The sequence below is a fragment of the Pecten maximus genome, chromosome 1 (genome assembly GCF_902652985.1).
Source record: "Pecten maximus chromosome 1, xPecMax1.1, whole genome shotgun sequence".
NCBI lineage: Eukaryota > Metazoa > Mollusca > Bivalvia > Pectinida > Pectinidae > Pecten > Pecten maximus.
In genome coordinates, this window is record NC_047015.1 from 55,176,551 (window position 1) to 55,189,440 (window position 12,890).

Sequence of the window (12,890 nt, forward strand, 5' to 3'; positions counted from 1 at the left end):
AATTATGTGTTAAATGTCTACATTATTGATTAAGAATTGGATTTAGTACTGCGATAATTTGATTCATTTTCTAGTGACTATTACAATTTGTTGCAGAAGAAATGTGTTTATTGTTTTACTTTATTATTCCAAACAGGTTGTAACCCCTGTATCTTAGAGGACATCATTCTTCAACACAGAGCTGGGCAAAGGAGCATATAGCATTTCTATAGAAAAGGCTTTGATAGGCGGAGTCTGTGAGTATCCCTCGGAAGGTCATCAACGAATTTATCATGTGGTAACATTAGCGTTGTTTTTTTAAAGTCTTTTTCTCTAGCGTTAAGTTACCATCTAATACAACATTTTCTAGTTTGTTGCTTTTGTCATCCCGTGAACAGTCAGTGTTTCTAAAAATCAGGGTATTAGTGTAGTAGCTTGTAACTACCTATGAGAGAGTTACTTTCGTCTGCAAATTTGACCTAATTATGCTCTTTACGGACAACGTTAAGATATTTTCAAGATTTCTTATATGGCGCTTTTCAATAACACAGAAAACGTAAATATTTCAAAGCTACGAAAAAACTTCGTATTAACGTCAACGATAACGTCCGTCCTTCGGTCTGTGTCTGGTGTACACTATATCTTATGATACGTTGGGTGTATATTGCAACTAAAAATCCGCGATGACGTTTTGCTCATTTGATGTCGAATCTGATACAAAAAACGAAATGGCTGAAAGTTGAAGTTTGGTATCGGTGATGAAATATTCTATGTAAGAAGTCTGTTTATACTTGTTGTGTTGACAATAAAATATTTTGAAAGCTTGGTATCACAAGAGAAAAGATAATACTTACATAGAACCAATAAAGAACATTCATTGGGCAGCGCCAAGATTCCTCTTGGATCTTTTCATGTCATGTTCCATTTTAGCCATAAAATGTTTATCATCCTACTTTTATTTCAACCAGGTACTACATCCTTGTCGCTCAGAGGATATCGATTTTTGACAACGAGCTGGGAAACAGGGGCACACAAACTTTATTTTAAAATACTTCAATAGGCCAAGTCTGTGAGTATACAGGGTCAAAATTTATATTCTATTTGTCTTTTGATTGATTTCTCTTTCTCAAGTTCACATGTAACCATTAAATGCAATCATTCTATATTGGTACTTTTATCACCCCGGACACAGCCATTCGTTTTAAAACAGGACATTCGTGTAGTAGCTGGTGGCTACCCCCTTATAACATATAGCAGTATGGAATAATTTGTACTTATTCTCTTCTACAAGTACAACGTATTATCTTGTGTGTACAACTAATTACCTTGCACATGAAATATTATTTTACATGTACAACTTACTATCTTGTACACATGATTTATTATTTTGTACGTAATAACTTATCATAATCTCTTTGTCCGGAGGCTGACGGTAAGTTCTGATTAAGATAAATAAGTTTATATAGACACGTACAAACGTCATCTATAATAATCAAATTACCGCGGATTATGCATCGACTAATATGTTCTATGTCTGTATGTTAGAGTCATCAGTCCGTTGAAACCAGAGGGGCAGTGATAAGAACAATAATATCTCGACAACTTCGGGTTTTCTGGGTCAAGGTCATGGTCACTGATACATTTTTCGTGGTAGCCAGTAGGGCACATATATTGCTAACGCAACACCAGGTATGCTTGTATGTGAGTTTTAGATTCAAAGCGCACGAATATTTCGGGGGTTTTTGTTTTTGTTTTTGTTTTTTTTTATCCGTATTATCGACATGTAGTATGTTTAGGCAATGATTCGGGGTTCGTTCAGTTAAGTCTGACGTACATCTGAACTCAGTTCTGTTCTATACGGACAACGATTTGAGATTTGTAGGAATCCTATATATAACTGTACCTATAATAGTGTAGATGTGTTTTACTTATTCCGTCATTTCTTTGTTATACAGATACAACAAGAGGATCCCGTGTGTCGCCGAACTCCATCTTATCACGCTAAATTACTAACAGTCATGGCTTCAAATCTCGGCCGCTCAATTATCAAAGCACAAGATCCTGTAAGGCCTAAGGGGCATCCAAAGTGTCAGGTCCATAAACAAAACGACGTGCTATTATTATGTCGGGACTGTAAGATGCTTATCTGTATAACTTGTTCTATAAGTAGTCATAAAGAACACATTGATAGCTTTCAGGAACTAACAAATATTAAAACAGAGCAAAATCAAATAATTCAGGACTTTTTGGATGAAACAGATAACGTAAAAATTCCAAAACTAAACCAGGAAATTTTATCTTCTCGAATAAAAATATCTTCACGTAAACCTATGTACGATAAACTTCGCAAAAACATCATCGACAACAACAACGAGTGCAAATTAGAAATGGACAAAATCACCGAGGAGTACATTACTTTGTGTGATAAGATGGAGGTGGCGGACACGGACCTCATCCAGACACACATCACAGACCTGGAGAGGAGGTTGGATACTTTAAAGGAACTCTCATCAGAATATAAACAGACTCTCCAGACAGGAACGGGTGTTCTCAAGTACGACTCGGTATCAGAAATCCGGGAACTTGATTCCGACATCCCACCGACACCTGTTATAGACATGGCAGAGTATACTCCAGGTATGGACAGACAAAGTCACATGAAACAGGCCCTCGGGAAGTTGAAAATTCCTGCTGACCTTCTCCGGTACACACTTCCTGACAGTCCAACCGTCATGGCCCAGTTCTCTTACCCGGATACCATCAAATCGATCTGTCCTACATCTGATGGACGTGCGTGGCTGTGTGATAACACCGACACAGTAAATCTCATAAACAACAAAGGTCAGGTCATACAGACGATACGGCAGAACAGTAACATCGATAACATCAGTCTGAACCCCACCACAGGTCGTCTGTGGTTCTGTTGTTATGGTGAGAGGTCTATCTGTGAAGTTTATACACCATCTACACCAGTCACAAGGTTTACTATAAAGGATCGCCCAGTCAGTCTGTGTGTGACCAGGGAGGGTCGGGTAGTGGTGGGTACAGAGGGTAGACAGGGGTACAAGGTGGTGATGTACACTGTAGACGGCCAGGTGTTACATACACACATTGTGGAGAGGTCAGGGACGGGGGGAGTACGGTCAATATCACAATGTAGTGTTACAGGTAACATAGCTGTAGTGAGTAGTAAACATATCAGTGGGGACGTCAATGATCGAGACAACTACAGGCGTCACATCATTGTGTACAACCCAACACTCCAGCCTCTTGTCCATTACCGGGGAGAGAGGATAGAGGCCCGGGGGGAGGGAATACAGGTACAGAAGTCAGTCACACCAGACAAGTTTGATCCAATCACAGTTGTATATGACAGTAAGGGTAATATTGTTATTGCTGACAGGACAAGGAAAACAATAGAACTGATAAGTGGAGCAGGGAAGTACATAAAAACACTTCACACAAACAAAGGAGGACAGCGACGAGTAGGTATACAGAAGGGTGATGTGTTGTGGTCACGCTTAGAGTTAGATACAGGAAAGTGGGGATTCAAACTCCTCAAGTATTATACTGACTGAGTGACTCAACCTTGAGTGAGGATACAGACAGTTTATATCAGTGGACTTATACAACATTAACTTTATATTTTATCATCATGGTCGACATTTTCTTCTGATGGATACTTTTATCAACAATGTTAGACTGTGTTGACATGTTTCTTTCACTGAACTGTTGTTCCCATCATATGAATGTGATATTCATTATTGATTTAAAAACAATGTTTTATTTTAATTACGGACTAAGATGTGTTTATCTAAGTCCGTGATTTATAGTAAATGTATCAATGCACATTTATCTGACCGTGGGTTTGTAAATCCATACCGGTTTCATATCCACCCTGAAATCAACATCTCTGTATCTGATTGAGGTGTATAACCTGACTTCCCTACCTCCTCCAGTGGACCGTCCAAAACATGTTTTACCCATAAACACTTGGTATAATCCTAAAACAGTAACACCACTAAGTGTAATAAGTCTAGAAATCATTTGTAAATATCACTATTGTCTTTATGTAATAAATAAAATTGAATTTTGAATTTATGATGTCCTTTATCATTTCAATACAAAGCCTGCAGAAAACTCCGAGCATGACTTCTAAGTAAAAATGGAAAACGGTCTTTGATAAGATATTTCATAAGTCATTGACAATGTTTTACAACTTCAGTTACCCTGTATTAGATTGACAAGTAAAACATCAGGTAAGATACCCGGTATGTCGGTGACAGAAGGCGATATAACATCAGGTAAGATACCCGGTATGTCGGTGACAGAAGACGATATAACATCAGGTAAGATACCTGGTATGTCGGTGACAGAAGGCGATATAACATCAGGTAAGATACCCGGTATGTCGGTGACAGAAGACGATATAACATCAGGTAAGATACCTGGTATGTCGGTGACAGAAGACGATATTACATAAGGTAAGATACCCGGTATGTCGGTGACAGAAGACGATATAACATCAGGTAAGATACCTGGTATGTCGGTGACAGAAGACGATATTACATCAGGTAAGATACCAGGTATGTCGGTGATAGAAGACGATATAACATCAGGTAAGATATCCGGTATGTCGGTGACAGAAGACGATATAACACCAGGTAAAATACCTGGTATGTCGGTGACAGAAGACGATATAACATCAGGTAAGATACCCGGTATGTCGGTGACAGAAGACGATATAACATCAGGTAAGATACCCGTTATGTCGGTAACATTCCTATCATAAAAACAATCTTATATTCTGATTACGGAAAAAGATATGATTATCTAAGTCAGTGATTTTAGAACATGTATCAATATACATTTACATAACCGCGGTTTTGGAAATTCCTGCCAGCATTCCTGTATCTGATTGAGGTGTATAATCTGACCTCCCCTACCTCCTCAAGTGGATCGTCCGAAACCTGTGTTACCCACAAAAACCTGGTATAATCCTAAAACAGTAAAACCACTGATTATAGGTCTAGACGTCATTTGTAAAAATTACTGGATTATTAATTGGTGACGTTCTTTCTAATTTTAACAACCTGGCAGTGTTACTATTTCCAATCGCCACACCAAGGTTTATGAATTGCAGACGCTGTTTTTCAATTTCAGTTGATACATGGTATAAAAGGTTGCATAATACACATTCAAATTACATTTCAAATTCAAAACTATATCCTGATCCAGCCATATTTAATTCTTGACACAATTTCATTACTTATATTATATAATGTCATCGTTGAAGCGGACAAAATCGAGGATGGGTAAAAAAACAACATCACGTCTAATATAATGAAAAGAAAGTTGGTAGATATCATTGGTTTATGTATCGGCACATGTATATATTTATCATTGTATTGCACTGCCACTATATAACCCTACCAATTCAGTTGCCAGTTCACCAGCTTATGAACTGCCAACTGAAATTTGAATTTGAAAATTAAAAAAAAAAATCGCACGACAAATAAAAAATCGCAGATGGTAAATATAAGCATTGCGCGCTTCATGGAATTTGCCTCTGCCCAGTTGGCATTCATATTGACTATGAATGCCAACTGAAAGCCGTTCAATGCTTAAATAATTCTATGTTAGGCTAGGTCTATGTGATGTCTCTAACTCCAAAAAGATTAGTTGAAAAATGAACGAGATACCTGGACAAATGAAAATATACGCCGTCCGTCCGGACGAAGTGACGGACGTGCAACGCCATAGAATAACTTTTCCGTCAAATTCTGACGGGCGTATGAAAATGGTTACATACTGAACTTCAGAAGATATTTAGACCACATGGACCTGGAATTTGTTAGATATTTAGACAACAGGTTCCTGGGAATTTGTTAGATATTTAGACCACAGTGACCTGGGAATTTGATAGATATTAAGGCCACTGGGACCTGGGAATTTGATAGATATTAAGACCACAGGGACCTGGAAATTTGTTAGATATTTAGATCACAGGGACCTGGGAATTTATTTGACAGTAAGACCACGGGGACCTGGGAATTGATAAGATAGATAATCTCATTACTAGAAATGAGTTTTTACCACCCTTTTATAGAGGTATTTTAGATTCATGGATTAGCATTAATGGGGGGTATAGAAAAAAAAAGTTCTAACTTTGCAAATATTCGTCAGGAGGTTATATGGGGAAATAGAAATATTAAAATTAAAGGGAAATGTCTATTGATAGATAATTTCATTGCGAGCGGGCTGATATTTATAGATGATATCCTAAATGAAAATAATGAAATAGATGAAATAAATATACTACATAAACTGAAAAATAAACGAAACTGGATTAGTGAAATAACGCAATTGAAAAAAGCTATACCATTCGAATGGAAGCGGATAATAAAGTCACAGATATCAAAACATACAAAAGTTAAAACAACAGCGCGGATTCAGATTTATGATAAAAGAAACTCAAAATATGTTGCAGTTGAACAACTTACAAATAAGAGTGTATATGACATACTTGTTTCTCACAAATTTGAGCAAACACATTGTAGGCAATTGTGGAGAAATACATTTGATATAGCACATACACAAACTTACATTGATCTTATGATTTTTATATTTAAATGTTTAGCAGACAACAAACAAAAAATATTCAGATGGAAACTATTTCATAATATTATCCCGGCAAAATGGCATCTTTATAGATGGAAAATAGAAGAAGACGAAATGTGTCATGTATGTAAAATACAAGAAAATTATTTACACTATTTCATAGAATGCAAATACTTGAATGAATTTTGGCAGCAAATTGAACATTTATTCCAAGGTTATGGATATACAATAAATCCTAGAAAATTACATTACCTTATCATGGGGTACAAAAATCAGCATACTAACTGTAAAGAATTGAATATAACTTTTACACTAATAGGCTATACAATATTCAAAACTTATCATCGAAGTGATCAAAAAAAGAAATCAATCAATATTTTAAGAATTTTCAAAGAAGAATTATTATTAGTTGGACAGACAACAATTATAAAAAAGAAGGGAATAATTAAATATTTTATTGACAATATAAAGGTCAATTAAATTAATTAACATATTTGACGATTAAGAGTCAAACATTGAACAAGACTGGTCAATGATATCGATTGCTCGGAGGATGTGGTAAGAGTTGATATGACCAACACGGAGACTGAGCTATTGATATGATTGACCAGTCTATTATAGAGGTATATATGTATATACATATATATATAACCTTTGTTTGTTTTAAAAGAGACACAATGTTGATGTAACCAAAGGTTATCCATGCTGGTAGGGGGCTCCCCAACCGCTGGAAAAAACTTTGTTCGCCTTTCTTCTTTTTGTTTGTTTCTAGATTTCAATATTATAAAAATTATTACTAACAAAACTATCAAAATTAACAACACGTAAATTTAACCGAGTGAGTGTGAAAGAGAACGCATGAAGATGTCCTGAAAGAGAGAAAAGAAAGTGACACTTTACTGTTGTTTATATATATAAAACATGTGTGTATGAAAGAGAGCGGCAGAGTATACTAGTTAAGAGTGTAAATTAAATCAAGAAATATTAAAAGAAAAAGAATATGATGAATGAAAAAAAAAAGAAGAAGAAATATTAATAATAATATTAATAATTATTGTACGATGATGAAATGGCTCGGTGCTCTAAATAGCACCAGATACTTCGATGTCAGATGAAAAAATATAGCACGTATGCAGTTACAGACATTTTAGACAATTAACGTCACGAACTAATAAATACTAACACGCACCTCGCAAGGTTTATCTATTTAAAAAAAAAGTATTATTATTTATTATTTGTATTGATGGAATTACCAAAGATGTGACTATATGAGCCAACTCTGAGTACGAAAAAAAGAAAAAAACAAAAAAACAAAAAAAAAAACAACATCACGTCTAATATAATGAAAAGAAAGTTGGTAGATATCATTGGTTTATGTATCGGCACATGTATATATTTATCATTGTATTGCACTGCCACTATATAACCCTACCAATTCAGTTGCCAGTTCACCAGCTTATGAACTGCCAACTGAAATTTGAATTTGAAAATTAAAAAAAAAAAAATCGCACGACAAATAAAAAATCGCAGATGGTAAATATAAGCATTGCGCGCTTCATGGAATTTGCCTCTGCCCAGTTGGCATTCATATTGACTATGAATGCCAACTGAAAGCCGTTCAATGCTTAAATAATTCTATGTTAGGCTAGGTCTATGTGATGTCTCTAACTCCAAAAAGATTAGTTGAAAAATGAACGAGATACCTGGACAAATGAAAATATACGCCGTCCGTCCGGACGAAGTGACGGACGTGCAACGCCATAGAATAACTTTTCCGTCAAATTCTGACGGGCGTATGAAAATGGTTACATACTGAACTTCAGAAGATATTTAGACCACATGGACCTGGAATTTGTTAGATATTTAGACAACAGGTTCCTGGGAATTTGTTAGATATTTAGACCACAGTGACCTGGGAATTTGATAGATATTAAGGCCACTGGGACCTGGGAATTTGATAGATATTAAGACCACAGGGACCTGGAAATTTGCTAGATATTTAGATCACAGGGACCTGGGAATTTATTTGACAGTAAGACCACGGGGACCTGGGAATTTGTTCGATAGTAAAACCACAGGGACCTGGGAATTTGTTAGACAGTAAGACCACAGGTTCCTGGGAATTTGTTCGATAGTAAGACCACAGGGACCTGGGAATTTGTTAGATATTTAAATCACAGGTTCCTGGGAATTTGTTAGATATTTAGACCACAGTGACCTGGGAATTTGATAGATATTAAGGCCACTGGGACCTGGAAATTTGTTAGATATTTAGACCACAGGGACCTGGAAATTTGTTAGATATTTAGATCACAGGGACCTGGGAATTTGTTAGATATTTAGACCACAGTGACCTGGAAATTTGTTAGATATTTAAATCACAGGTTCCTGGGAATTTGTTAGATATTTAGACCACAGTGACCTGGGAATTTGATAGATATTAAGGCCACTGGGACCTGGAAATTTGTTAGATATTTAGACCACAGGGACCTGGAAATTTGTTAGATATTTAGATCACAGGGACCTGGAAATTTGTTAGATATTTAGATCACAGGGACCTGGAAATTTGTTAGATATTTAGATCACAGTGACCTTGGAATTTGTTAGACATTTAGATCACAGGGACCTGGAAATTTGTTAGATATTTAGATCACAGGGACCTGGAAATTTGTTAGATAGTAAGACCACAGGACCTGGAAATTTGTTCGATAGTAAGACCACAGGGACCTGGGAATTTGTTCGATAGTAAGACCACAGGGACTTAGGAATTTGTTACGATATTTAGGCCACATCGACCTGGGAATTTATTAGATATATTACATGTATGTGTAATTAGAATTTTTTAGCATGTACAGCACATCTTTAGACTTCAGAATGTTTGAGGGGCTTGATTAGATTCTGTTAGCACTACACCCCTCGAGCCTAATTTTACCAGATGACCAGATGCCTACAGAGGTTATCCAAGGGAAGTAACTCTTATAAATTAAAATGTGGGAATGAGCACTATTGAAATCTATTAACTTCAAGATTTTTTTTTTTTTCATAAACCTACTATGGGATACCAAACGTGGCATTATTCAATATTTTTTCTTATATTCAATGTGCTTTCATATTCAATAAGTTTAAATTTGAATATTAATCGCATTAGAAATATTCGTAATCGTTTTATTAAGCCTTTGAATTTTTAGATGTTTATATCTTTGCCATTCAAAATTTCAAAAACACAAAACATGGCGATGGTCTGTTCTAATCACCCGACGAGTCATGGGCCGGTTATACAAGAGTTGTTCGTTTATGAAATATTATAAGGACGGGCCTGGTGCACTTTTGTTGTTTTCTGACGAGCATTGACAAAGGCGTTCAAGGCCTGCATTAAAATCTGCAGGTCCGTCAAGATTACATTTAAAAAACGAACAGGCCCAAAATAACCCTGATCGGACACAGACGCCATATTACATATCTCTTTATTTTACTGAGGAAATGAAAAAGTTGTTAAGTCGTCAGCAGGTATGAGAGCATGTCGACTAGCCGCCATTTTTTCCATGTATACATTTTACACGTGTGATCAAATTCAAGTTAATAAGTTTAGTTTAGTTTAGAAATAAAATGAATAGTGTTAGACCTACGGCAATCGTTTTTGCTATTCAAAGCATCCAAAGAGTGTACCAGATTCTAGCGTAGTGACGACAAATCTTGGAATGTGCCAATGTTACGTTAACTTGAAACGCCACAAATTAAAATTATTTCTTTTGAAATTCGATTCTGGAAGCCCTGGCCTCTTCTGCGGTCCTTGGTTCCAATCCAGCTACCGACACTTTCAGCAAAGAGGTATGGTCGTTTTCCGCTTATTCTGACCTAGGCCACGTACAGCGATAGTCTGGGCTAAATATACGGGTAAAAATATCACGTGACTTCAGTGATTCCCCACTCATCCATGTATGTCTGTTGTCGACTCTGCAGTTCATTTAGATTTTACTTTGAATCATACGGAGTAGGTTATGATTTCACTCTTTTTCTATCCAAGTGAAAATTTTCTATCTCAACATTTCTATCTTTATACGAAAAACTTCATATCAAATATGCATTTAATGTTGAACATATCTTTCAAATAGGAAAAAAGAAAAATTAAAAAGGTTTCATTCTTAGAAACAACAAAATATTAATAAGATACAGTTTAGTGATTCGAACTCCAAACCTTCGGGTTGATAAGCGATGGTTCTACCATATGAGCTATGCGGAGTGACAAGAGTGTAAAGTGTATGTTATTATTTAGAGTCAGTCTAGTTAATGCTTAAATTAAAATGGTTTTTTACTACTACGTTTTTTCAATTTTTCTATACTAGCGCATCAGAGGACCACTTTTTAAGAATAGGATTTTATTTGTCTTTCGATACATAGAATAAAATAAGACATTGTAAAAGTTGGTCTTCCGATGCGCTCTATGTCAAAAATCGATATGAATGTGGGAAAACCCCCATCGAAAGCTGCAAATAGCCCGATGATGCAACTTTGCGGTCATTTTATGAAATATCCATTGCTATGAACAAACAATTTTTTTCGTGAATAAGAATCGTTATATGTTATAGATTTATGGCTTGTATTCAAAAACTCAGTTTTAAACATTTATTTTTTTTATTTTGAAAACGATCACCGTAAGGTCGAAACAGGCCAATATGCGCCATACCTCTTTCCATAAATCTGCATATCTGATGACAACACTTGGCAATTAACCAATATTGAAGTTTCCCTATATGGCGTACACAATCGTCAAACGAGAGATAAGAATATGCATGACTTCAACATGCCCACCCCACCCCAACCCCATGAGAAGCATATTGATTAAGGTCATAGCTATCATATAAGCAACTGAAATCACGATAATATAAGTTGATTAACTTTTGCTTGCGTATTAATGGATCTGAACGGGAAAAATACAGCTAATATGTCAAATTACAAGAATTGATAGCTATATTATGTGACCAATTTCGAATAAAATTGATCAAACAACTGATGCGCTATAGCCTATTACACAACATTTCAGCTGAAATAAAACCCTGCATGCGCTTCCACACATGGTCCCTAATATACCTGTGTAGGTGGTCGGGTGGCACAGTGGTAACACACTTGCCTTTCACCTAGACGGCCGGGGTTCGATTCTCCGATCGGACGTGAAAAGATATGGGGTCACCTGCCCGACCACGTGGGTTTTCCCCCGGGTGCTCCGGTTTCCTTCCACAGTAAGACCCCTCGCGCGCTTCCATCCGGGCCAACAAGCGTGATTTATATAAGTTAATATAACTTGTTTCGCAATTGTTGTAAAATAAACAAAGTTTATAATCTGGACAAACAGACAGGTTGTTTTTAATATGTCATTTACTGATAAAGTTTATTAGTTATTGCAGCACGTGCGCAAAACTATTTTCCTTCTGTTAAATGTAATGTATTTCAACAGTCCATCGAAGCTAAGCTGTTGGTATATTCATTTATGTTATTACATACATGTATACATATGAATATGTTACAGTATTATAGTCATTTACTCTGATAATTGAAGTTTATTTGTAATACACGCAGCACGTTTTGTGTATATATGTGCAGCATTGTTTATCCTAATAACAATGAATTGGAAACTTTACTAGAGTAAGCAATTTAGCTAAAAGCACTTAATATATGTTTTTCATGACTCGTGCCCTGACCGAGCCTCGAACTCACGATCTACGGCACCCAATCGCCTAGCCAGAAATACCCGCAGCTTATACCGCTGCGCCACATCGGCGTTCTTACAAGAACGTTTCAATGGCGCAGTGATATATCTCCATAGCTTTACTCATTATCAGTTAAGTCATATTCAATCCAGATATATGTGATGTTATACTATTTATATTACCAGTTTGATGAGTATAATCTGGTACATACCTGGTGCTGATTCTATAATATAGAAGATAATTTCTGATTAGTATAAAAACATATCTGGTATATGTCTAATGTTTTATGTATAGTATCTGTTTGATTGATGGTTATAACACAATTTTAGAATATTTTTTGATGTTATTCGAATGCATTCATTTTTTAGTATACATATATGTAGCATATGTTTAACTTCCAGTACAACTTGTAACATATACCTTCTGTTACATATTTATATATCTTTTCTACACCACACAAACCCTATACCTTCTATGAAATATATAGAGGATATCTAACAGTGTCTTCAGTAATACCAAATATATTTCACGAGTGGGGCTAATATTTTGATATTTTTCACGAGTGCGCAGCACGAGTGAAAAATA

At 35.9% G+C, this 12,890-nt stretch overlaps 1 protein-coding gene across 1 annotated transcript; it reads left to right on the plus strand.

The window, feature by feature from the left end:
* Nucleotides 1–433: 433 nt before the first annotated feature.
* LOC117338373 lies at nucleotides 434–4,080 on the plus strand. The gene is made up of 2 exons (XM_033899710.1): nucleotides 434–1,048; nucleotides 1,935–4,080. The coding sequence occupies exon 2, from the start codon at nucleotides 1,998–2,000 to the stop codon at nucleotides 3,555–3,557; it is 1,560 nt and encodes a 519-aa protein (XP_033755601.1). The 5' UTR covers nucleotides 434–1,048; nucleotides 1,935–1,997; the 3' UTR covers nucleotides 3,558–4,080.
* The last annotated feature ends 8,810 nt before the right edge of the window (nucleotides 4,081–12,890 follow it).